Source organism: Chiroxiphia lanceolata, chromosome 1 (assembly GCF_009829145.1).
Source record: "Chiroxiphia lanceolata isolate bChiLan1 chromosome 1, bChiLan1.pri, whole genome shotgun sequence".
Classification (NCBI taxonomy): domain Eukaryota; kingdom Metazoa; phylum Chordata; class Aves; order Passeriformes; family Pipridae; genus Chiroxiphia; species Chiroxiphia lanceolata.
The window spans coordinates 86,136,271-86,163,721 of NC_045637.1; the positions used below are offsets into that span (position 1 = coordinate 86,136,271).

Below are 27,451 nucleotides of genomic sequence, written 5' to 3' on the forward strand. Positions count from 1 at the left end.
CCCTGTACAATTGCTACCACCTCTACCTGTGTCCTGGGGGGCATCAGGTAAAGCACCATCAGCCCATCGAGGGAGGTGTTTGTCCCACTCTGCTCTGCACTGGTGTGGCCTCACCTTGAATGTTGTGGCAGTTTTGGGCACCACAATATAAGAAAGATATTAAGCTCTTAGAGAGTGTCCAAAGGAGAGCAACAAAAATGGGGAGGGGCCTTTAGAGGAAGCTGAATGAAGAGCAGCTGAGGTCACTTGGTCTGTTCAGCCAGGAGAAGAGGAGACTGAGGGGAGACCTCATTGCAGTCTACAACTTCCTTGTGAGGGGAAGAGGAGGGGCAGGCACTGATCTCTTCTTTGTGGTGACCCGTGACTGGACACAAGGAAGTGGTCTGAAGTTGTGCCAGGGGAGGTTTAGGTTGGATATCAGAAAAAGGTTCTTCACCCAGAGGGTGGTTGGGTTCTGGAACAGGCTCCCCAGGGAAGTGGTCACAGCATCAAGACTGACAGAGTTCAAGAAACATTTGGATGATACCTTCAGATACATGGTGTGACTCTTGGGGATGGACCTGTGCAGCGCCAAGAGCTGGACTCGATGATCCTTGTGGATCCCTTCCAACTCATCATATTCTGTGATTTTGTGAAACAAGGTACAGTAGAGACAGAACAGGTTCACAAGTACGATCAAGATAAGGAATGAAGTGATTATAGCTCTTCAAGACACTTCTCATAAGGGGATTTAACGCAATCTCAAGTTGTGAGAGAAGCGCTTAGGGGAATGGTTGCAAATCTCTCTCAGATGGCAACTGTTGATCCTGTGATCTGTTATCACGTGGCACTTTCAGAGCAAAATAGCAAGAGATGCTTCTTTACATGAAACAATCTGACTGTGAAATTGAACTGAAAAAGTTGGCATGGGCCCAAAAAAGTGACAGGACAAATTTGTGAAGGAAAAGTTCTTCAGGGCTATTAAGCACAAGGATCCTGTTTTGACTCAGGAATATCCTAATCTTCATGCAGGATTAGGAAATACTTTGGGACTATGTTTAACTGCTGTTGACCATTTCCTAAGCTATGGAGAATAGCTGTACTGGAGACAGGACCTTGGGCTAACTAAACCTTTGGTTTGACATAGATCAGGTGGATTTTTATATTGGACATATCTGAAGGGATTTGGGAATCCCATGGCTTCCTATGAAAAGATGCATAACAATTCTAACAATCTACCTCGGTGTTTCGCATGACATTTTCCACCTTATAGGTCAGTTGGAAAGATCTATATAAGTTGGATGCAAATTTGGCCTTTAAGTAAGATGTATTTGAACTGGATGACATCTGCAGGAGTTCTCTTGTGCAGAGCTGCCAGGCAAGAGGTAATTCACCTGGCAGGACATGCTGTCATAGTCTAGCAAACCTGCTTGCCCTGCTTGGGTCTTTCAGCATCCCGTACATGTACAGGCTGGGAGATGTTGCCAGAGCTCACAGGCTGAAGTGAAACATATGGGACCCTGGGGTGATGAACAGCATAGTGACCTGCACCACTCAGGGTACAGGTGCACGTTGCTGTCCAGAAAGAGACATTCCCTTGCTTTCCCACATCAAAAGGATGGATTCCTTCTTCGAAGCGTGTGGGCCTTTCTCTGATTGCAGAATGAGAAACTGGCTCTACAAGTCTTTTTTCATACAAAACCTTTATTTTTCATGATCCCATTTACGTCAGTGAAACTTGGAGGTTTAAGATCTAATGTTTTTGTTGCTATGAGTCCTGTGTTCATAGTTCAAATGTGAACAAATTTAACCCATATTTCTACTCTGTCATATTATGTGGCTTTTAACAAGGCAAACTTGTTTTTTCAGTTAATGTAAATACGTATTTATTTGTGCAGTCATGAAAACATGGTATTCATGGTTTTTTGTCATGTACGTGTAAATGGTTTTATGAATTGCCAAACAACTGAGCCTTTTTGATGTATTACTCAGATTGTGTGTGTTGATGGGCCCTTTGCTATTACTTTCATCAGATGGTATTTGTAAAACTTTTTGGTGCTTTTTTTTCCCCTTATTTTGTGGGGTGTTGCTAAGTAAAGCAGGTATTTGAGTATATGAAGCAAATGAAAAGCATTATGTTTGTCAGTGTTGCTCAGGTCTCTGAAAAATAAACCAAACGAAAGCTGAAATGTGAATAATTTCAAATAGGATTTCTCCCCCTCCGAACTGAAAATAAGATTCTGGGTCTGTTCTCCCTATTATTCTATCTTAATGAAAAAAATCCCCTGAATTCTATTTAAATATTAAGTTTTTCTGTATATTCAGTCTGTAGAACTAATAGAGTAAGGAGACAGAGCCTTATCAAATAGGGCCATCAGTCAAACTTCTCTACTAGCCTGTACATATAAACATCTGAGTTCAGGTATGTTTTCAACCTGATATCGATGATCAACACTGTATAGTTATCACATATCAGTGTAGCTTGAACAGTAGTTGCGTTTACATGATAGAAAATTATGATGACATATCTTGTATTGACGGGCGGAAGGGAACCCTCAGGGCAGTACACCCAAAGATGCATATGGTGATAAGAGTATTTGGGTTGGAAACTTACAAACCTCTTGACTTGTGAGTGATAAGGTGTTAGGCAGAGCTGCAACCAGGTTGTTTCATCCTCCTTTCTCTGACTTCTTCCAGCTGCTGCTGTGTTTGGTAATTGATCGTCCTGAGAGGCAGGACTGGTTTGTAGGGCTTGGGCAAAGCTGGTATCTCTGCAGACATCCTGTGGAGTAGCTTTAGTTAGAAGAACAGAAATCCATGACTCTTGACCTCAAGATTGCCTCCAAGGTTTCAGGAGAGGGGTTTCATATATGAGGGAGCAACTTTCCCCTATTTTGCTAAAGAATGTTGAGTCCCTGTCCATTGTTATCTGACTAACTCCTGCTTATCGTGACTGTACCTGAAGAATGAGTATGTATTTTGAAGGATTAAGGGAGGTTGTTCTGCCTATTAAGGGTATGTGCCTTTGGAAGACCTGGTCTGTTAGGTCTTCCAGGTGTTCCTCATTGAATTCACCTCCCAGTTGAGTCAAAGTGCTTCTTTTATTTACAGTAAGGATGACATTGCATGGACTTCTGAGTGGTATTGTATGAGATGGAGACTTTTCCTTGCCTGTTTGGGTCAAAACTTTGCAGAATCTGAGGGATGGGCTGCTAATGCACAAAAGTAGGCATGTTTGGTTGTTTAACCTATTCTTTGTTGCATGCTGAGAACCCCAGAAGAACTGGATGTACTCTGAAATCCCACTGATTCCTCACAACCTACTGCAGTTGTGGCCTTAAGGCTCCTTGAAATAAGCTGAAGATCCAGGAAAAGAGTTACAATGTAAGTAATCAGCCTGTTCAACATCTTAGGATCTCAAATTCGGCTCTTATAAAGCGAGTTTAAAGAAATGCAGTGGAGAAATATGACAACATATAACAAACTATCAGATGAAAATGAGTTTTATGATTTTTTGGCTTTATGCCAAAATGAGTCTCTTGCTCAAAATAAAATTTGATGTTAGTGTTTGAGCTTTCTAATGTGAACGCTTATTTAGCCTTTTAATAACTCAGGGGACACAAAAATACCCCTTTTTGACACTGGTTGCTCAGTTTGGCTGTGGTTTCCTGGACTATTTATAGAATAGCAATTAAGATTATGTATAGCTGCTCACATTTAGTTCCTGGCTCAGCTGGGTTTTGAGCCACTCCCAACAAGAGCTTAATGACTGAGATATTTAGTGTCCATGAGAACTCCCGCTGAAATCAGCTGGAACTATCTGTCGTAGATTTGCGCACATCTTGAAAACAAATGGATTCTTCTTTTTGTAGCATCAACTTTTCTTTTTCCCATTGTGAAATGAAATTTTGAGGTTGAAGTCAAACAGAACATCACTCTCAGTCAATATATGGAAATACATTTTCAGTTTTTCTCAGTCTGTTCTTGCCATTGAATGGGAAATGTATCAAATAAGTAGAAGGGAGTTCATTATGTGCATCCATTCTTAACAGTCCTTTTGAGGGGAAATATCCATACAATTCATGTGTTTTACACTTACTATGAAGTGATGGAATACAATGATTTGTTTGTGAAATTCATAATTGCTTGCCAGCTTTTGTGGTGTGTGTATATGGGTTCTGATGTATCAGTAGAAGCTGTGTACATACAGCAGGCATGGTCTGAGCACTGTATTTTGAGTTTTCATTTTGAGGAATGTACTCTAGTAATAAGTTTACAATACCAACCTTCTATGTTGCAGATCCCTGTGATATTCCTGTGCTGCACTTTGTATAGTGATGGCTGATAGATACAGGCTACAGACACAATCTCTGATCGCAGGATGCTACTTATCGGCCTTATGTCAGAGGATATGGATAGATGCTGCTTACAAGAGCAGCCAACCAAAATAAATTGAACTCAAGCAGTGTTCGATCCTGTTTTGCAAGCAATTAAGTGAGTATGACAGTACATTTTTGTCAGACCTCATTACATCTGGGAGACCTGTAGGCACCAGCCTGCTAAGCCAGGCTTCTTGTTCTGGTTAGGAAGATCAGAACCATGCCAAAGGGAAGGGTCCAACAGCTTAGATTATTATCTGAGTTAGATTCAAGTCTGGGTGCATGTGACTGCTCAGAAATTGCAAAACCTCATTTCTTAACGGATACTCTGACAGGGTGTGCAAGACATCACAAGCAGCCTGGCTTTTTGATTGCAGTGTCCCCTGGACTAGAATAGATTCTGGTAAAGTAACAACTGCCTTTGGTCCTAATAAAGCTAACTACCAGAAGTACTCCAACTGCAAAAAACCAGTATGGCTTAGTTTACAACAGTTTACAATATATCCTGATACCAGGCTTGCTGAAAAGATTTAATGACTTTAGTTCTCCTATGTACATGCACATCTATAACACTGACTTAAGTATTTAAATCACCCATTCTTTTCCAGAGGTTCCTTTTCTCACTTGGAATAAACCTCCTGACTTCCATTGAGTCAGATCCCTGAAAACAATATTCCTTTCAATTGCACAAGACTTGTTTCTTTTCCACAACAACTAGTTATATAGGACAATGCAGGAATCCTATAGGAAGAAGGAGTGTGATCCTTAAATTTAAATAGTGCACTACAATGATATGTGCAGTGAATTAAAAGGTACTATAACAATGGTGTACAGCTGTCCAGTTTTTTAATTACTAGCTTTAAGATGTTTTATTGTAGGGGTTTTTTTTAATGTAACACACATATATATGAAACTAAAATAGTTACTAATTGCTGATACCACAACATGACCTAAAAAGAAAAAGATTTTTATGGTACCCCAGAGTAAGACAGTAAAAACCTGCAACTTCTGTTAATCAGTGCAAACACTAGATCTAGAATTCTTCTGTGTTACATAGACTCACTCATCCAACTAACAGGCTTTTGGCACCATTCCAGTATTCACAAACTCGTAGGTGACCTGATTGATTTCTAGCTTCTTTAGCTGTTTCCCAGTCTGAGGACTCATCTCCACCCCATAGGAAAACCCAGAATAATTCCCCGACATTTAAATCAAGCTAGGAAAAGGTACACCTTTCACTTCTTTTCAGGCTAATTAGATGAACTTTTGGTCTTGAGATTTCAGCTGTACAAAGAACAAAATTTTACTGGTACAAACATTATTTAAAGTTCGGGTTTTACATAGTTTTGGTAGTCTTACAGTTCTTGCTCTGGTTGTTTTCAGTGGAGAGGAAGAAATTATGATAACAAGACGACAGGATATGCTGAGCCTGTCAGGTCACCTGTTCAGATTTGAACCTCCCATCTGTGGTGATAGAAACACTAATGCACAGAGGAAATTCTCCCTTGCAGCTACCAGGAACAGTACAGGGTGGGGGAAAATTATCCCCAGCAAAGTATAAAACCAAACTCATTTGTATAGAGTAAAGAAATGACAAGCAATGCCGAGTTCCTGTGGAATAGAAAAATTCTAACCTGACTGCTTCTGCAGAGCTCTGACTATTGTTTTACCTTCCTAGCTGTAGCAGAGTCAGTAACTCACATTTCCTTGGGAACTGTCAAAATCAGTGGCATACTTTAATTTTGCTTTGGTCACGGTCTCAGCAGTGACTTTGCTATGGGATGGGTGGGCTTTGGTTTAGGAGATCTAACCAGGTAAAATACAGTTTATATGCCTTATCTTCCCAATTCAGGGTCTGGAAGGAGAGATGCTCTCTATAAGAGACATGGGACAAAGTCATCTTAGCAAATGATGCTAAGGCATCAGAAGAGTCTATGGCAAGTCCTCTCTTTTTCGGCTCAATGTTTTGTGGGCTAGATTCAAGGGTAATATTGCTTCTGCTTCCTTAAGGATAGGCTTGGATAAGGGTGAGTAAGATCAGGGAGCAGAGGGAGGTGAAAGGGGAAGGCTGTTTCTCTAACTGAGCAAGACTGTTGAAAAGTTATACTGAAGGGGTTTTTTTGGTGGTTGTTATTGAGAAGGTTGAGTAGCTGCAATCTGTACTTTGTTGTCACGTGTTAGCCTGGCCACTTGGAATATAATTTATAACTTTTTTGTCCTTCCTTAACCTGCTTCTTCTGGAGCTGGAGGTCATGGGAAGAACCTGACATGACTCCAGTTATTGTGACACAGAAAGCTATGCCTTCACCGTGTTCTTATGTTTAGTCAGAAAGAGGTGCTCCAAAGAAGTTCAGGGAAACACAGAAATGACTAGGGGGCTTCCTGGGCTGACTGACAAGGAATAAATTGAGAAAGTTGCTGCTGTACTTCTGTACAGTTCTGCTAAATGATTAATGGGGAATGTGATGATAACAAGCAACTAATTGAGGCTTGTACATGCCAAAACGAGGGGAATTACTGCAGTGTTGTACGAGGATGAGTAATGAGCACATACCACTGTATTGAAGACGTCTGTGTGAAGTACCCAGAGCAACAGCAGTTGCCTGACACTTGTTTCAGGAATAATGCTAAAAATCTATTACCTGGTTATGCAACTTTAGCCTTCTCACAAAGAAAACCATATCTTTGTGGGATTTCTTCTTCATTGCTTGAGATTTTTTTAAAGAAAACTACTAGGTAGTGCCTTCTTCATAAGTTATTAAAAATAAACTGGAAGAAACTGCACTGAAGGGAAAGTAAATTGGGCAATTTTAGAAGACTTTCATGTCCACATTTCACAGATCTTTACTAGAAATCTCATGAAACTATTTCTGTAGTAAGATGCAACAGAAGTAAGTAGTAGTAAGATTTTCAACAGTAAATGCTACGGAAGGAATGGAAATAAACAATTTGGTGTCATATGTCTGGTTTGAAAGGCCATAGGTAATCTCTGAGGTTTTACAGAAAATTGTTTTTTCAAAACCCTCAAGTAAGATTGACAACTTCTGCTTGGAATATTGAAGTTTATCTGCCTTTTTGTAACAGCTACTGATAAAAATACCAGGTTAGGAAATTTGAGTCCCAGCCTTCTGCTGAAATTTTAAAATCTCTTAGACAGGTAACTAAGAGATCTAAAAAAAAAAATATTAATAAATTAATTTCCTAGATACAGTCTTACTTAAGAGTCTTCTGTCAGTGAGGTAACCTCATGGAGCCACGCAACACCAGTAGTTAAGTCCAGTTTGACTCTGGTATGGTACTCATTAACATTGTTTCTCTATAGTGGACTAAAAATACTTTAGTAATAGTAAGAATAAACATGAAATACACTATTTATGTGAAGGGTTACTAGCTGTCATATATTATTGGAGTTATACTCCAGTACCAAATTATTACTTAAAATAACAACAATTCAAACAGCTGAAATAAACCCATTGGACCCTAAACCAGCTAAATTATACTTATTAAAACATTTATGAACACATACATACTGCTTATAAACATGTACTCCATGAATAGTTATGAGCAGGAAGCAACTACGGTGGAACTTGGAAAATTAGGTGTTGGCCTATTTTTCTTATTTTTTCCCTCTCACATGTTTTTTTACCTTGTGGTCCTTGGTCCCACATATGCTGCTCAAGGCATTGTATTGAAGAGTAGACTGTATTGCTCCATCTTGAATATTCTCTGCTATTAAGGAGAGGAAAGATCCCACAAAAGCATTGCTTTTCCCCATAGCAAAGGAGGCTATTAGTAGGCCATGCTGCTTAAAAGAGCTCTGAAATTTTGAAACAGGTCATAACAAAGAAAACAATACCATGGTGCAAGAGGACAAATATAATAACAGTGTGTTCTCTCAATTCTTCCTCATACTCTCCCTCTCTGGCTCTGCAAAAGAGGACAAAGGCCTAGTCCATCCAGACCTATGGAGGTATAACTTTCTGAAGGCAATAGTAATATTTGGCTACTATGGAGGGCTGGAAACTATGCAAATTACTGGCTTTCTGAAACTGACAATATATAACCTAAACAATGCTGCAGTAATACAGGTTTGAATGTTTAGGAAGGACTTGGTGCTCTGTAGCTATTTCTCTGACTTTATTATGGGGTATTTGGGCTTCACAGATGTCTTCCCTGCAGCTGGTTTTGAAACTCTGGAGAGTGTCAATGAGGACAGGAGAATTTATCCAGGAGGAAATATTTCCTCTCCAGGATGTAAATGAAAGATGGAACCATATTCACCCCACCATTAAAGAGCTAGTGTACTGCTCAGGAAAGTTGCAATAGAATACAAGCACCCTTGCCAAAATCACAACTTAGTGCCTTGAATTTGGCTGGAGGTGGATTTCAACTTTTGTTTTTATGTCTTCTTCAGACTTAAAAGGCAAAAAGCCTGGCAGAACAAAGGGACTGACTCTCTTGCCTGTTATTAAATGAAACACCTCCCCCAGCTCAATCAAAAGTTGTGCAAAATCTGGACTTTGGTTCAGAGGCACTACCCTTGTATGCAGGGCTGTGGTTGTCCTCCTTGCTCTTGTGTAGGAAATTTCACTTTGGGCTACTTAAGGCATAGTGCAAAAGGTCGAAGTGCCTATGAATCTGAGTCCTTTGTAGGTACCTTTTTCTGGGGTGAAATTTCTTTTTGCTAAGGGTCTTCTGTGCCTGATACATCTTGCCTAAAAGAATCACCTTTTCAAAAGATTTTGGGGCAGAAAAAGCTGGCAAGGTCCCAAGACAAAATTCCGTCCAACCTCTTTCAGTCCTCTCAGCATCTAGTGTGACACCAAGGGCTGCACTTTTTTGCTTAGAAGTTTTCACTGAAGATCTGTGTTGAACTGAGTCCTGTAGCTAGCTCTGCTGTGCTGAGGTGGCTCTTGAATAAAATGACAGATTTCAGTGGATTTCTTCCTGAGTAACGGTTAGGGATACTGATGGGGTACGTATGCCATCTTATGGGTCATTGGGAGGGTAAGCTGAAAGCAAGTTTCAGGCTTCATCAGATCTGTTTGGTGAAAAATCAGGTTAATTAATGTGATGGGAAAATAATACAATCAAAATGCTTCCCTGCTGGCCTTGCTCCATTGAGATACAAGCATAAAGCACTTACTCGAGTACAGAGGAGAGTGGGCACAGTATTACTGCATCATCCTGCTACATGGACTCTATGTAATATAGGCAAGCAGTTATCTACTGATCACTTTTGCAAGCTTATTTCTTCTGTGAATTCATGCTTGGCAGCTATTAATTCCTGAAGTGCACAAACTTCTCCTTACACATCTCTTTTGTATTAATTTGGTCCTAATCCGCAAAGGAGAAGTTTATGCACTTCTTTTACTCAGTACATTAACATTTGAAAAGATTTAGGAGAGTGGTTAGAACTAAAGTTATTCAGGGTAACCATTTTTATCACTATCTGCCATGGGGTGTGTATGTGTGTACATCGGGGGGGCAGGATAGGGAGAAGCTGCCCAAAGTATTTGATGAAAATCTTTTGATTGTCAGGTATGAATAATTTTTCTCTTTAAAGCAAGTTAAAACATTCCAAGCCTGAAAGAAATGAAACAGTCATGGGGGAAGAAAAGTCTCAGGAACAAAACATATTTATTTGGAAAGCCAAATCTCTTTTCAAAAATGCACTTAAAACTAGGGTCCGATCTGACTCTGAATTCATGTGCAATCCTGCTCAGGCTGGGGTTTCCACCAAGTGTACAAAGAAACTGCAGAGGGGTTGGAGCAGCCAGCCTGGGATGTTTTCAGGTCTTCTCACATGCTGCTGAAGAGACTATTTTGTTCCCTGTTCCAGCCAGGCTTTCTGTGCCTCTGACCTAATTTTTGCCTATGCAGTGTGTAAAAATCTCTCAAGTACCACAAACTGCACCCATTCAACAAACAGATGCAGACAGTAGTAGGGCTGAAAGAGCAGCGTGCCAAAGTATTGGCTTGCTGCTGATGTGTCAAATATCACAAAGAGGAAGGCTTTGTCTCTCTTCTGTCATCCTGATTTATTAGACATTAAGAAAGACAAAGCACCCAAACACCTTCCCTGTTTTGGGAAGGTTTGCGAAATGGTTAATGCCTTGTTCTACACAAAAATGTAAAGTGTCAGTTCTCTGATTACCTACTGCTGGAAAGTGTTTGGACAGGTGCTGTGTTTCACCCGCCGTCTGTCACAGCTGACAGCTCGGATTTATGGCTGTACACCAGGGCCTGCCATCCCCCTCCGCCGGCTCCACTCCGGGTGCCAGGCGGCGGCTGCAGGCCGGTCCCTCCCGCCGCTCTGCCCGCTCGGGAGCTGCGTGCGGCTGCCTCTGCCGTGTTCGCGGGGCGGGGTGACAGCAGAGACACCGACAGATTCTTCCTTCCCGTACGTTCACTTGGCGTGTGGAAGCGCGGGCATGGTCAGAGCAGTATCGCGAATGGGGTGATTTCACTCAAAGGAGGAAATTCGTCCCTTGCCTCCTCTTTGGAGGACGATGCTCAAACAGGAGGAGGCAGAGAAGACCCTACCTTTCAGCAAGCGAAAGCCCCTCCCCAGCACCGCCGCCGAGCGGGCTCCCGACAGCGGGCGGTACCTGCCCGCTCTCCCATCGCCCCGCCTCGGGGCCCCCTCGAGTCCTCAGGTCGACCTTCTGGGGAAATCCAAACAAGTACTAAGAAAAGACTGCGAGGACACAGATATACCTGATACTGTACTCTTGATGTGCGTTTCTCGGTATATAAAAAAATCGAGTTTCATAGAAGATAAATATAGAATACTTATTAACAAGGCATATCTCGAACTCTGTGGGCTTTTCTTTTTATTTTTTTTTTAAATGCTCTTATTTTTTTAATGAAAAATGGACTTTTCTAAAATTAAAAAGTCCAATGTCATCCTATGAAGCATACATTTACACACAAATTCAGCCCTACTCACACTTAAACACATCCGATTAAAATACAGACTTGTGGCTGTAATAACAAATTCCACTTTCCGCCAAGGTGCTTTTAGCATACCCTGAAATATGACCTTTACAGATCGACGAAATCAAAAGATATTAGCAGTTGTATACTGACAGGTCATGAGGACTCCTATATAAAAAAAAAGATGGTAAAATACAAGCCAGAGGAAAGAGTAGGTTATAGAAGGCTAGACTGATATTTGCTGAGAGCCTTGAAGGCAGAATGATGTCGAAATAGTGTATGTGTATGTGTACATGCGTGTGTGTACATAAAAACCAATTCCTTCAAGGGTTGGATTACTTCATACATTAGTCACTAATCTCTCGCAATGTTCTGCTGAATGTTATGGTCTGAGCTAAACACACCGTGAAATCTGCTTGAGCTGTATTGAAACAAGTCGGTTTTTCGGCCTCAGATTGTTCTGTTTGAAGCTTTTCTTTCACAACACACCTTCGCTATTCTGAAAAATTTTTGCGAATAGAGTAGAAGCCATTCAGCGGCAGAACCTCGGTGTTAAGGGAAGAAGACGAGGGAGAGAAAGTCCAGGGTCCGAAACTAGTGTAATTAGAAAAAAGAACGATCAGCGTCCAAAATTCTTCTTGTCATCGTTTTAGGTGATCTGTGCTTACAGAAGACTTGAAGGGGAAAGAGCCTGCCGATTTTCATACCTTTTAAAGGTTTAATTAAACCAAACCAACAAACAAACGAGCCCTGAATTATCATTTCGGCACTTGTATAAACTCTTCGAGTGCGGGGACGTCACTAATTTGTAATTCAGTACCACGGGCAGTTAGAACCCTCACTTTCCTTTTTCAGACTTAGCCTTTCTGAGGCTTTCCTGATCGCTTCTGACAATACGAATCAGCATTAACATAACGCCTGTCGGGAGAAGGCAACGCGTGCAAATTGCTTATTGCCAGCAAATACCCCATAGTCTTCATCCCCCTAAGGTTTCACCCGCTTCAGGTGCCTCCACTAGAAGCAGCTGGAGCCCGGTAGTGCCAATGACCTTCCTGAAGCGAGTTTTCTTTGGACTGAAAGATGACAACAGGATCACATGTCGTCTGCTGTCCTTCGTAGGGAAAAAAAAAAAAAAAGAAAAAAGAAAAAAAAAAAAAGAAAAGGGGGGGAAGAAAAAAAAAGGCAGGCAGATGATCAGGATTTCCGCAGGCTGCCCCCAAGTCGGGCAGCCCGCCGCACAAATCTACCTGCCTGCAAATCGCCAACCTTTTTGGAGGGCTGAACTCCGGCGCGAAAATCTGACCTGACTCGAGGAATTGCAGAGGACTTCTAAACCTGGCGGCAGCTCAAGAGGAGAACCTCTCTCATCTCCCGTGACCGAAATAAGGCGGGTCCGTACGAGGCATCTCTACCCCCTGACAAGGATGAAAGGGCGGGCAGCCCGGCTGCCCCTGCAGCCAGAGCCAAGCTTCTCGGCCAAGGCTGTCTCACGACAGGCTTCCCTCCCTCCACGCCAGCACAGACATCACGCTCTTCTCATTACTACTTTATTTAGTGGGCAGCTTTTATTCGGGGGAAAGGGAGAAAGGAAAAAAATGGAAAAAACATGGTGGCCGAGTGTCAATAAAATGCATACGCACATATATTATATACAAACACAGAAATAAAATACGAAAAAAATTACTTTTCTCTTTCCAGTAGCAGTGGTCTTGGCCATAAACGTAGAACGCCAGCCAGTACAGGAGACAACGCCTGACATTTCCTTAAGCCCTTTCCCCTGTCTCGCCCCGCCCACCCCCCCAATAATTAAAAAAGCTGCACTCTCTTTTTGTTAAAAACACTACTTTTATAAATAATTTAATGTCCTGCCTTCCCACGAAATGCTAGTTGCTGGACAGGAGAAAAGATTTACTTTTGGCACAGTGATGCATTGCTTTGCAGTACAGACCTACGGCTCCACAGCAGCCCCCGGCCCCCTCCCTTCCTCTCTCCCTGCTCTTCCCGGCAGGCTCCCCCGGCCCCGTTCTTCCACCCCCCCCAAGCGCACAGCGCATTCCCTGCGGCCGCCACCGCACGCCTCCGCGGGGCACTCCCCGTTGTGCTGCCCAAGGCTTCGGTAGCAGGAGATGCGGGAACAAGACGGGGGGGAGAGAATGGAGGTGGCGAGGGACTGGCTGAAGTCAAGTAGTCTCAACGAACAGTAAGAAGCACTTGAGGCTCATGGCTATGTCCAAACCGACAGTTGTTTGATTCTTTTTTTTTTCCTTTTTTTTTTTTTTTTTTTTTTTTTTGGTTTAAGTTAAACCCACTGTCTTTTCACTAAGGCACAGTCACCGAGGCTTTTGCTTGGAGGCTTTGGTCGCCTCTGGAGTTAAAGTGCGGGATTCAGAGCCTCCTCCTTCCCCCCTCCACGCCTCCCCGGGCAGGTCCCTCGCAGGGGAGGAGGGGGGCTCCATTAAGCCAGGGGGGTCTCCGCGGCGTACGGCTGGAACGAGGCCGAGCCCCCCGCCGCCGGCGGCAGCGGCCCGGCCAGCCGGAGGGGCCCGTACAGCGGGGAGCCGGGCGGCGGCCCCCGCCCGCTCTTGGCGAGGGCGGCGGGGAAGAGCGGCACCCGCGGTCGCTCTGCCGGCGGCGGCTCCCCCGGGGACAGAGCCTGCCGCCCGCCCCCCAGCAGCAGCGGCGACGGCTCCCCCAGCCCGTAGGCGCAGAGCTGCAGGAGGCCGCCGCCGTAGAGGGCGGTGGCGGGCGGGGGCTGCGCGGCCGGCGGATAGGGAAGCAGCGGGTAGTGGCCAGGCAGCAGGTGCGGGGGCGCGGGCGGCGCCGGCCAGAGGAGGCGTGCGTGCGGTGTCGGGGGCGGCTGCGGGGCGGCGCGGGGTCCTGCCGGCCGCTGGAGTAGGCTCTCGATGGCGAAGGAGCTGGAGAACTTGGTGCTGCCGCCCGGCGCCCTCGCCCCGCCGCCCCCCACCGCTGCCTCCTTGGCACCCGGGGCGCAGTTGCAGGGCGAGGAGGCGCAGCAGCACCGCGGGGAACCGCCGGGGGACGCGGCTCCCGCTCTGGCCGCCTCCTGCGGCGCTTGCGGCGAGGAGGCGGCGGCGGAGCGGGCAGGCTGCGGCGGCGGGGCGGCGCGGCTGAGGCGCTTGCGGCGGCGGCGGAAGACGCCGTCGGCGAAGGTGTACTCGCTGCTGGGGTTGAGCATCCAGTAGTTGTCCTTGCCCCAGGGCCGCGCCGGGTCGCGCAGCACCTTGACGAAGCAGTCATTGAGGGAGAGGTTGTGGCGCACCGAGTTGCGCCAGCCCGTGTAGGCGCCGCGGAAGAAGGGGAAGCGGCTCATCAGGTAGTCGTTTATCTCGGCCAGTGTCAGGCGGCCGCCGGCCGAGTCGCGGATGGCCATAGCAATGAGCGCGATGTAGGAGTAGGGCGGCTTCGGCCGCCGCGTGTAGGGTTTCCCCTTGGCGCTCTCGGCCGGCGGTGGCGGCGGCTGCGGGGTCCGTGGCGGCGGCGGGGGGTGCCCCGATCGCCCGGCCCCGCCGCCCGGGCTGTTGGCCGCACAGTCACCGTCGGAGCCCAGCTCGCTGTCAGCCGGAGCCGGGGAGAGCGAGCCGCTGCCTTCCTGGTCGCTGCCGGCGCTCAGCTTGTCCTCATAGTGCTGCGAGAACACCTCCAGCTTCATGGCGGCGGCGCCGGCGGCCCCCCCGCACCCCGCGGCTCCGCTGGGTGGGCGCGACCCCCGCCCCTCGGCGCGGCCTCACGGCAGGCGGCGAGGCGACCCAGGGGCTTTCTGACCCCGCGCCGGCTTGGACAGCTCCGCGGCGGCTGGCAAGGCGGGCAGGGCACGGCAGGGGTCGCTGGCAGGGGGCTGCCCCTTTCCGGCCGGTGGGCGCCCGAGGACGGGCGGCGGTGCCCTGCCGCCCGATTCCTCCGGCTTCCACCTCCTTCTCCTCTACTGGGGCGCTCGCTCTCTTTTCGCCCCCTTTTTTGTCCTTCTCGCTCTTTACTCTCGCTGCTCCATGGGGCTGAAGGAGAGGGGCGAGGTGGTCCCACTGGAGCCGGTGCGAGAGGACGGGGGGGCGGCTGCTGGAGCCGGCTCTTCTCCGCGCCCGCCCGAGCCCGGTTCTTCTCGGGAGCGCTGCCGCTGTTACCGTTCGGCGCTGCCCCGGCGCGGGGAGAAGCTCTCTCGGGCCGTCGGCGTTACTCCGTTCTCTCCGGCTTCGGCTCCCGTCAGTGCCGGGACGCCGGGCTGGCTCCTCGCTGCGACGCGGGCAGCAGCCGGGTTATTAGGGTTATTAGTGTTATTGTCATTATCTCTCCATTCCCCTGTGGTTCTGTGTCTCTCCACCACTTTCAGACCAGCGCATTATAACGCCGGCGAGAGGCGGAGCCAGGACAAAGATCTGAAAGGGTGGTGGGTGGAGAAGCAAGGTAGCAAAGGTGGGTATGCCCTAATAAGCCGTATCAGAGCCGTAATTAGCCAAGATGACAGCGCGGTCTTGTTGGAAAGTTATTTTACGCAACTTGTTTGTATTTTCTCCTGCCAGGTCCCTCCCCTTCCCGGGTATTTCGAACGAAGCCGCAGCTCCGCGCGACTTCGCAGAGCCGGCCCGCCTCCCAGGTGTAAAATGCAAAATGACTTATAGGTGGCAGAGCTGAACCTGTTACGTGCAGTGATTTATTTTAATAGCGCCGTATAAAGCAACAAGTTGTAATATGACAGCTCAACAACCTGTTGGAAAATAATACATGGCTTCGCAATTGTGAATTCCTAATGATTTATGTAGTCTGACAAAATAGTTTCAGTCCTGGTCCCTCTTTCTTTCTGTCATAAGCACACCTGGTGCAGAGGTAGAATGGGAACAGGTAGGCAATGCTTTGGGATTTTGCTACAAGGGATTTAGTCAAAACCTTAACCTTAGTTTTAGGTGTGTTATTCTACATATAGTAGTGTTACTTGATCTCTTCTGGATGATGTGTTTGTAACCTCTCTTTTACAACTGTCACTCTCCACTAAAATCTTTTGTGTGTGTGGTTTTTTGATTTTGTTTTTGTTGGTTTGTTGGTTTTCTTTTTTAAAAAATAATAACTTTAACTTTTTTTTAAACACTTTTGTTTCTAGAAAAATTAGTTATTGGTTTTGGGTTTGTTTTTAGGTTCAAGTTGTCAGGGTCTTGCCCTCAACATTACACTAGAGAGAACAACTCAATGAAGAGAGCTATATGGCAGTAGCTTCTCTGAAAACTCCCTGTTCTGCTCACTGTTCAAAGTCAATTGCAAAATGCTGTTTGACTTCATAGGGCAGTAGCGCTAGCATCTGCAAAACAGTAACAAAAACATCAGCAGAAATCTACTGTGGTGCTTATGTTTTATTTCTCATATGTACACTTTGAATTTTGTGTCCTGGAGTAAGAGTTGTATTGCTCCATATTTTCCAAAAGCAGTCTTTCCAAATCCAACCTTATTTTAGCCTAAATACATAATGCGGAGTCACTCTGGTTAGGACAATGCTGTTGTGGTCTGGCTTTCACGAAGTGTTGAAGATGAAGATGAAAAAAAGGCAGATTTAGAAGACTAAGAGGAGAAACCAACTGTGCTGCTTTCTATCTCGATCTGTCTTGAATGGAATATACGTTTCCACACACACCTGCATTTTGTTTCAAAGTGTTGCCATTTTTTCAGTCTGCATGAGTCTTATATGGTAAATACTGAACGGTGACAGGTTCTTCTGTCCCTCTGGTTGCACTTTTGGCAACTTTATTAATAATAGTACATTTGATGTCTTGCTGTTCTCACTAAAGCTCTACCAGTTCAGAAAAACAGGCAATTCAGTGATTTGAAAGACAAAAATAAGAGGAGGGAGACCTCTCTTGGTTCCTTGTTGTTGTTGTTGTCTCCATGTAATGTAAACCAAAATCTTTCAGTAAAGTGTTGCCTTAGCTGTAGGTGCCAATGTTTGTGTTTAAGGGTATGGGAAAAAGGTATAATTCCTTCCAAAACTCATATTTTCTAAGATGATGCCAATGGCAAGGGTAGATTTTTTTCCTCTTCCTGCTTTTGTTGTAAATAGCACTGAAGTAGTGATGATTTGCTAGCTTGCCTTTGATGTTTATTTTATTACCGTTCCACTATTTGTGTGGAAAATGTACACATTGTCTCTTATCTTTATTCAAAGAACTTAAAAAGTCATTCAAATGCTGTAGGTAAACACGTCAGACATAACAGAAGCTTTTTCACAGCCGTACTTCAAGACTAGGAGTGGATGGCAAAGCTGGTTTTGCAAGATTTAAGAGGGGACAGAAGCTTGTACTCAAAATAATACTAAGATAGCTATTAATGGCTGGGAGGAGGGAACCTTTCTAAGATCAGCATTGCTTCTTGTTGCGGCTCAAGGCCTCTTTGGTATCTCCAAGCCAGTGCATGCTGTAAACTGAACCTTGAAACCTGTGGTGGCTCTTAGCTGAGAAAACATACAAAAGTGCTTGTGAAAGGGCCATGCGTGGTTTAAGCAGAGCCTTCTTGGCCCGAGTGAGAGCAATGTCAAGCTCATTGCTGTTGCTGCCCATGAAACAATGAGCAAAGTTGTAAGAAAGGGTGAAATAGTCCAACTACTCGTGTCTCTCACCACTGAGAGTATATGTAACCTCAAGCCTTTTCCTGCTATAGTTTTTTAAAAGGCACAGTATCGCCTTCAGGTTTATAAAGATTAACACAATCATCGGAAAAACTGATTCTGTTAAGTAAACTTCACATCAAAAGCACTTTGATGTGCTGTATTATAGCAAAGCCAAACACCCCACCCCCATCACCCCAAGAAAAACCTCCAAAAACCTCCAGTGAAGCAGTGTAAAAAAAAAAAAAATCTAATTCTTTGTTCTAAAATGAAATGTCTCTTCCTCTTTAGATCAGCAGAGCAGGACTTTTTGATGTATGACCCCCTCTTTTCCTACCCAAAACAGTACCGACTCAAAGACAAATGAAGAAATGCGAATGGTTGCTTGAAAATCACGTGCTCAGCTTTGTGTCCCATTTTCTATAGTATTTGACTAATTTATTTCAGAAATAGTAAGAGTGTTCCAATGGATATTTGGAGATAAGGTAGTGTAGTCCTTTGCAGTTTGTTCGAACTACAAATTATAAAAATGTTTGTTACTAAATGTAGCAAAATGCTACACTCTCTGGTGGTTGTGGATATATTTTTGGTTGACCCAGTTATGTTGTCTCCGTGGTATTTTAAACCATGGAGACATGGGTTTTTCAGTTCAGTAAACATCATGCAAAGGTGTGTCATAATATGGTCTTGCTTTTAAATATTTTAAAAATTATTTCTTTTAATTCTTTGCACGCAGTCCTTTCTTACCATCTTTTCTACCTTCTGTCTCTCCAGACCACTGACTAGATTAGAGAGATTTTCCAAGATCCTATGGGCACAACTGGTAAATAAAGGTCACGCTGGTGACCGGGCAAGTCCTATAGTTAGTGGTAGGCATGCGTATTTGTGCATCTGAGATGTCCGGCACACCAGCTGGACAAAGTGCTTCATCATCTCTTCTCCTCATCCTGTGGCAAAGCTGCAGGAGGGCACTGCCTTGCCAGGAATGATGAAACTGGACAATGCAATACTCTACATGAGCAACAATAGACCAGTTCAAAGAGTTCGCTTTGGATGGGCTGCTCACAGCAGGAGATGTGCCTAGCATGCATAAATGAACTACAGAGTCTGTGAAGGTTGGCTAATTGCACTATGTATATTTTTATAGTTGAAGGAAATCCAGCTGGAGACTGAGCTGTAAGAAGGGAGGTTAGTGGAAATTCCTTTAGACCTTGTGAGGAAAAGTTTGATCACTGAAGCAGAATGTATGTCTGTGTGAATTCCCTCATTGGGAAAGATTGGCACTTTTTCACAAGGACAGCCATTCCCTGTGGGTAGAGATTTTCTCATGTCTTTGGCAGGTACTAAGAGCTGAATTTACAATGGGGAGTTCCATTTCAACTTTGTTTCATGCAGTCTTTATTTTCTTGGGAGCCGTTGCTCAGAATAAAATTTTCCCATGCTGAGAGCTTAGTATCACTTCCTCCCTATGCACACTTCATGTTCCATAAAAAAGTGCATCTAAGCAAATTTTTTTAACCAGAGTCCTGGATTGTGACAGAATGGGCAGGGGAAGACTTTCTCCTGTGAAGACAGTGACATTATTGCTCTTGTTACTAATGCTTAGTGCTGGAGAAATAGTTCCAGGTTCCTACACCATCATTTTCACCCAGAGATCTCAGGGTTCTCCCGTCTTACAGGCAATGAGGAGTGAAGGGGAGTCCTGTTGAAAATAATTTGGTAAGTTGGTTGCCACCCCATCTGTAGAACTGAGCTCTTTGGAGCCCTTGTCCTGCACTATGTCCATCACAAGGCATCATCAGAAAGCATTGTATCATTTGGCAAGGAGCTGTCAAAATGGAGATTGTTCTGTCCTGAGACTCAGATAATTTATAGCTAATTCTCTCTTTTTACTAGTGCTATGTTAAGTCTCAGGAGCTTGAATGGAGTTCCACACCAGCATAACATGAACCTCTCTGGAATACATTGCTGGTTTGCAGTCTGAGAAAGTACATGACATAAAAGAGTGCAGGGTGAGGTTAAATTAACGTAGTATTTACAACATATTTTGTGATGACAATTCAATAGCTTTCCCTGTAGGCTCTTCTCATAGCTGATTGCCTGCTTTCATGTAACTGCACCAAGAGAGAGAAAATCCAAATGGTGTTGGACTTACAGGCTTGTGGATCTCTTCAAAGAGATTTTTCTTATAGCAAGAAAGAACTGGTATTGGAAAGGCAGCACATGTATTGATAAGTCTGGATGTAATTGTCAGGACAGAATTGCTTGTGAAGAGACAGACTCCACCGCAATTAGAAGTTACACTGCGTTATGTTTGTTGTGAAGTTATGATGCAGAAGCCATTTGGTGAATTCTGTGGCTCTTTGCCAGGAATAGTGAATATTTTTTGCTAGTGGTGCCAAACAAACTTAAAAAGAAACCATCATAGCTTGTTATTGTTGGTGCCAGACCAAATATCTGCTGGCGCCAAACTTGGTATTGATGCCAGAGGCTTGCTATCACTGGCCCATGATATGAGGAAACACCAGCTGAGCTGTTACAATAGCCTCTTATTACCTTCAAGTCCATGCATCGATGGAGTAGAGTGAACAACTTTGTAAGGGAAGTACAGCAGAATTAACCAAGAAATGAAGAGCTTTGAATATGTGGTGGAGAGTCGTTGAACTTTGCTAGCCCTTCCTGGAGTACACCTAAGCCAGCTCAAAACCACATATATTTTACATGGGTAAACAGTGACTGGAGATATGAAGGATATGTTTCAACTCAACTAAAACTATTTTTAGCACTGTGGATCAACAAATTAATCACATTGCCAATAATATTCCAGTTGAACAGCAATAAGTATTTACCGTTCTTACTTCTGGATTGGATTTCTTTTGTTGTTTCTTTGTTTTCAAAAAGCTATTTATGGGTGAAATCCCATGATTTATATAAGCACTAGCCAAATCCATAAATAAATAATGGTGTTAAAATCTTCTTGTTTTTTTTTTTTTCCAAGACCAAGTCAACTGCATTGTAATGGAGCTATTTGGGAGCAAGGTACTGACAGCCAGACCTTCCAGTGGCAGGCAGGATTTTGCAGTATTTCATTCAAATTATATCTCTCTTGTGTGTCTTCTGTCCCCTATTTTCTGTGTTCCATCTTCCTTCCCTGCAACGCCCTGGACAGCTCCAGAACACTACTCGTGTCTTTGAAAATCTGGTCCATGCTGCTGCTTGTTTACTCCTGGAAAATGTAGCATAGTTACAGGGTACATCCACTACAGTATACCTCAACTGGGGGGGGATGAGGATTTATATTCTCCAAACTGTGTTCCAGAAATTGGATATGTTTTCATCACTTTTTGGATGGCAAAGAAATGCAGTAAAAGCTGAGGGAGCTGGTTCTTCAGTTGATGCAGATCTAACAAAATCATTACTTTGTTGAGTTGCATGCATTGTGTATTTGATTTCCAGCTTCTGGGTGAGTTCTTAAGGGATTAGCCGAGTTTCAATCTCTTGAAGGTGTGAATAAACATCCTGTTGCCTCACACCCATGAAATTTCTTCCCTAAAGATGTCAAAGTGCTTTGTGCAGAGTGTTGCTATTTTGGTTCTGTAAGTAAAGGTTCGCAGGTTCCAAATGTCTTGGCCAAACTTAAATGATCTAAGATGGGAATAGGACATGGGTTTCCAAATTCCTCCACTACTGTTCTACCCACTAACCCTGTTTTTTTCTCTGAACCTTTACATATACTTTAGTAGATTAATAATTAACCTCCAAGTGGGGCACTTTGAGGCAAATGTAAAATGAAACCAAACACTTGTCATGGTTTTTAGTCATACCAGATTTGCAAGTAGGGTGTGTTTGAATGATGCAGGTAGATAAAGTCTTGTTAATTTAGATTAGAGTAAAAGTCAGTGCCTTATCAAAGCAAGTGACTAATTAGGAAAACTATTACCTTTTGGAAAAGAAACAGTTGAACTATCACTCAAAATTATTTTAACTAATTGAACAGTACTAGTATTTATGCTGAATAAAGGCTCTTGCAACTGCTGGGAAAGGAGAAATACAGAGAGCTTTTCCCAGAAATTGCTGGTGTTTTGGTGTTTTTTTTGATAATTTTGCTTTTAGAAACTTAACAGTACTTGTCATCATTGTGTAAACATGGGGAAGGGAGGAGAGTCCTGTGAGTCATGAGGGAGCCAAACTTAAAGAATTTAAGTGAAGAGCTGGAGCATTTATATTAAATATACTGCCTTCGGTCTCTTCACCTTACCAAACCAACAGGACAGCAAAGTTCTCGTGAATGGTTTGAAATGATGCAGTGAATCTCATGTCTGTAATAACAGACATTGGGCATTTGAAAACCTGCAAGAGTGGAAACACTAGGGCAAATTCATGGTGTGAAAAGAAAGATTATGATCAGACTGTGTTTATGTTCAGACAGATACATGCAATTGTGAGGAATCATTAAATAACTGTTAACCACACCTGCACAGAGCCTCTGGCAATGCTGGCTTATACAGAATCTCAAGAACTGCCATGTGCCTGACATCATACCTTTGCAAGGAAAGAAAAGTCCTAGGTGTTAGCCCAAGACTGGTAAGTAAAACATAATCCACAGACTTGCGCCAGTTTAATGTCTGTAAGTGATTTTTTGGTGTGTCACACCCAGTACCTTCTGCCCTGTAAACCTGTCACTAGTCCTGATTTGTTTGCTTATGGCCAGGTCTTACTAAACATCTCCAAATCTGCTTTAATGCAATTGCTACTTACCTCTAAGTCAGTCAGGACCGTGAGGAGGGAGTAAGTATGCGTGTACATAGGGAGTCTAACACAAACAGTATCTCGACTTCTCCGGGATTGTAATTGCTGCTGTGACACACAGCTGCTTGTTTGGGTTTGTTTTTACATGGATCATTTTCCTTTTTAAAAACATCTTTTGACATCTTTTCGTAATGGTAATGACATTTCAGAACCTTTTTACTGTTAAAAAATAATTAAATAGAAGCCTATGGGGAAGGGAATCAAGCAGGGCAAACGTAGCAGAGGAAAAGGGGACTGGAGCAAAGCTAAGATGAAGAGATGGAGATATGGAGAAAGTTGAAGTAAATAGCTCCAACTGAGATCACGTTACAGAGCAGTTCCTTTTAGACTGTAGAATATTTTAAGGATGCTCAACGATCTCCAATTCGACTGCTTCTACTGGTGGAATTTTTTGGACTGCTCACCTCTACAGCTTTCCTCAGGCTAGGGAGTTCTCTGGCTTTTCATTTCACAAGTTCTTTTGGAAGCAATTGTCTTTCATCTGCATTTTCTCTCTTTGAGTATACTTTTCCTGTATTTCATGACTAGGGGTGGTTGAGGAGTGGGGTTTTTTTTGGTGGTGGTTTTTTGTTTTGTTTTAAATTGAATAAAAATTTTAAAAAATGCAAAAGTGAAGGTTGTACATCTGTGTGTAATTCCTGAAAGGGGCTGGGTGCATCAGTTTGATATCTCTTTCTACTTGCAATTTCTGTACAAAATATTTCCTTCTATAATTTTTTTTTCCTAATGAAAATCTGTAGCAACTGTGAAGAATAGGAGACTATGAAACAGAAACAGAGCATGACTATGGACAAAGGGATTCAAAGATTTGCAGATTTCAGTATCTGTTTCTGAGAATTGTGAGCTCTGGCACTTGACATTGATGGATCAGACAATAGAAATATTTACTTAGCCCTTACGAGAGTCCTTATTCATAACTTGATTTATTTATGCCATAAGGCTTTGAAAGACAGTCCATTTTTAATTTCTCTAGCTGTCATGGAATCAATGCTGAGAAACTTAGCAAAGCCCAACATATATTAATGCTTTTTTAAGAGTTATCAAAGTGTTGTGGGAAAAAAGGCTTCCCTCAGTTCTACTTTAAAAACCAGTAATCTCTCTATAAGTAAATCTTGGTGATTTGGACAGATTTTATTTTGAAGGCAGGATGTGACACCTTGTACCCTCTTACCCCTACTTTAGCCTTTAAATGTACTGTCATTAAAGGTTGGCCCCTTGAGGAAGATAGGTGTAGTCAGATGTAGAGGCAAACTGAATAGATGGGGCTTTCACTCCAGTGGGCCTGCATTCAAACCTTCAAAACTTTGGCCAGACTCATGACTATTCCCAGTTGAGACTTTAATTAAATGGTGTTGGATATGAGCATTAAATGTGGAAACTGTGTTCTATTATACTAGCTCGTGTTGCTGAAAGAAATAGAGCCACGCTTCTTGATTGAAGAGACCGAGTTAAGTGAATAATTCGCAACAAATAATTAATCTAAATGTTTCTAAATTATTTCTTACAGAATCTGATTATGGTTGAGAAAGATCCCTATTTATTAATGCCATGGGACTCCCTTTCACAAGGGGAGAGTTTATTTATATAAGATGAATGAGTTAAGGTATAGACTTGCAAGTTCTTCCTGAGTCATCAGCCCCAGAAAACATCTCTTTTATATTAAGGTTAATACAATCTTTCAAACAAAAACATTTATGAGTGTACTTTAACTGATGTGTATATGATGACTGACATTCCAAAACCTCTTCTGCACACACCTACGCTGGCATTCTTTTATACATAGGAGTAATCCTAATTAATTTGAGAAAATTACTCTTGTGCATGAATGTATTCATTAGTATTTGAAACATCACAGTGTGATGTGTTCTAGATACAATCTTGACCTTACACTTAAAGATGCCCACAACGTCCCATCCGGTCTTTATGGCTACCTTAGCCCTAGGAAAAACAGACCAGCACCCAGTGCTTGCCCCTGAGGGCTTGTGTCCACATGGCCAAATTCTCTTACTTAGAAAGAAGTGGCCTCACCTGTGCTGTCTAGAGGCAACTGTCCTTTGTCCATGTTATATTCTGAATATAGGCATCTGTGTTGCATGAAAAAGTACTAGGTACAGGGGAAAGCCCATGTTGGGAAGCTTGTTGGTAGTTAAACAGTGTGGACAATCACATGCCTGAGTCCATGTCCTGGCTCTTTTGAATTTACAAGTGCAAAATGTAACTTACATGAATATTTGTGTTCATTTCACATCTGGAAGCTTTAATAAGGTATTACTGCTCTCATCTGTTCTTTACAGGAAAGAGCAACACTGTTGTTCTCTTCAGCAGTGTACTTCTGAGGATGTGTTGGCTGGATTTCTGTTCCATTAGCGCTGAAGAGTTTTGCCCAAGAATATTGCAGGGAATCTATCTTTCTCAGTGTGTTGTGAGTCTTCCCTTTCAGAGGTAAGATTTGATGTAGCCTAAATAATTTTTTTTTATAAATACCATTTCAATTTGTCACAAGGAAAGTATTGGCTGGGGCATTGAAGGATTGGAAAGGTATAGCACTAAGGAGAGTGGTTTTATTTTGAATAGTGGAGAAGGTTGAAAATTTCAAAAGCAAGAAGAAAATAAAACGTATGAACCAAAGGCATAATAAGGAGTTTGAACTGAAAACTTCTGTCTTTAAAAATTGCCACATATGTAGATTCTGCTTTGCAGATAGTGAGTTCTGAGAGCTGCTGCCTGAAATTTTAAATGCCTGCACATGTTGTCACACCAGGGGATTGTTATAATCTCATCCCAAAACAGGTGCCTGTAGTACGTGGAGTGGTTTACACCTTGCAGTGTTCATTTCTGTTAGCTGAAAAGAAGCCTAAGGCTTCCTAAGTCATCACCTGGAATGTATTATAGAGCTCTAAAAGTAAGGTGAGTTCAACTCTGTCTTCTCTTAGGAAGCACCTAAAATGCAGTTGCCCCAATTTTTAGTGTTTGAGACACTTTGATTATTTATGAAGAGATTAGTTATGTAAGATAATTGATTGTGTAAAGAAAAGCTACTTTCATCATTAATCAAACTTCATCCTGAAGTTAAGATAGGATTTAACATAGTGAGCTAGACCAAAACATTGTGTAAGGTAAGAGGGATTGCCTCTCCAAAATTTATTTACTGTTAAAAGCTTCACACTGTGTTCTATTTCGAGCATTGTAGTTACTCTCTTCCTTTACCTGGCTACAGCTCACTTATCATCCTTCTGATATGACTTGAGCAGAAGGACGTTTCACATTAGGCTGTTTTGTAACATCTTTCTGTGAAATCCTAGAACATTAGTGCTTGCTCCAGGAAAAGATGAGTTAACATGTGGTTTTGTGAGTCCTGATAGTTGCCTTGCTTAATCAATACTGGAAAGGATGTCTTTATTGACACTGAGTGCTTTCCAAAAGTGTTCTTTCCACTGTTAGTGGTATGTTGCTTAACAGAGCCGGCTTAAGCTTGCCACACTGAGTTTTGTGTTGTTTGCGTTGCATTGGTTGGTTACCTCTTTCTGTTAACTTTCCATGTACAATTTAATTAAGCTGTGAATAATAGGATGTGTTATCAGATGGTATGGAATTATTAACTTCAGTGAAGTGTTGTGTGATGAACCAGCTAAAGATCTGGACAATAATTTATACATTCTTCATATTTAACTGTCTGTGCATTTTGGATGAAGATAGCTACCAGCATAACTGATTGCAACCTTGCTGCCGAAAGAGGTGTGTCTGTTTATGCCTGTGAAGTGCTTGACTGTTGTTATAAATATAATGACATGGTAATTACTGGTTATAGATACAATAAAGATCAAACTTTTTTTTTTTTTTAGTTCAGAATGCTTTTATTATCTTGGAAGCACGCTCCCTATCTTTTCACATAAAGAATGAGTATGACATTTCAGAGTTAGAAAACTGAGTGAAAGAAGTTGTAATGATTTATTTCTGCAAATATTTTTGTGTGTATTAATTGCCCATGAGCTGTGAACAGTGTTCTCTGCTGTCATATTACACAAATTAATCGTACTTATTTTGGCCAAAACCACAACAACAACTAAGAGAACCCCTTCATAGTGCCTGTAATGCTCATGCTTGCTATTTGTGTAAGAAAGATGATATGGTTTCTTTTCTCTGATTAGATAACTTATGGAATAAATCAATCTGGTGCATATGTGAATAATATGGAAAATTGTAAATATGCCAACAATATCTAGTTTTAAAGTTGCATTTCTTATGTATCTGCAAATTTAAATAAGTCTAGTCTGATTTCTTAGCAAAGCAAATAAAATGTTTTTATTGATAGAAATCAAACTGTTCACAAATGTTTTCAGATGGAAGTTGGCTTTCAGCAGCAAATGGTAATCCAAAGTTTTCCCACTCTATTTAGTTCACACTTCTCACTGAAAGGTGTATTCAGTGTGACACAACATGTTGTCACTCCTCAGCAAAATGTTGCAATTCATACTGGTCAAAGTACGTAGTATTTCAGAGCTATGCATAATTTGTGATTGCAGCAATCTCAAATAGGATTCAAGCAATGGGAGCATAAAATGTATTCGGTGTTTCCATCTCATTCATAATTTTGGCTCAGCAGATCCAGCTGATTATTAACAGTTTCTCCAACTAGCCTGGATTGACTAAGGGAATTCACTTTAACATAGTGAAGTGTTTTCATTAACCTTGGCCTATGCAAAAGTGGCTTTCTAAATTGGATTCACTGCACTAAGCTTGGTGC

At 42.8% G+C, this 27,451-nt stretch overlaps 1 protein-coding gene and 1 long non-coding RNA gene across 3 annotated transcripts in view; one reads left to right on the plus strand and one right to left on the minus strand.

The window, feature by feature from the left end:
* Positions 1-13,561: 13,561 nt before the first annotated feature.
* FOXQ1 (forkhead box Q1) lies at positions 13,562-15,132 on the minus strand. Its single transcript, XM_032705691.1, has one exon. The coding sequence runs from the start codon at positions 14,965-14,967 to the stop codon at positions 13,753-13,755; it is 1,215 nt and encodes a 404-aa protein (XP_032561582.1). The 5' UTR covers positions 14,968-15,132; the 3' UTR covers positions 13,562-13,752.
* Positions 15,133-16,442: 1,310 nt separating this feature from the next.
* The window catches only part of LOC116795757, a 112,233-nt gene continuing 101,224 nt past the window's right edge, over positions 16,443-27,451 (plus strand). For both annotated transcript variants that reach the window (XR_004360150.1, XR_004360151.1), the window contains exons 1-2: positions 16,443-22,482; positions 25,002-25,149. This is a non-coding gene — a long non-coding RNA (uncharacterized LOC116795757). The remainder of the gene's footprint in view (positions 22,483-25,001; positions 25,150-27,451) is intronic.

Excerpts from the sequence above, each read along its gene's own strand:
- FOXQ1 (XM_032705691.1), bottom strand. The coding sequence starts at position 14,967 with ATGAAGCTGGAGGTGTTCTCGCAGCACTATGAGGACAAGCTGAGCGCC.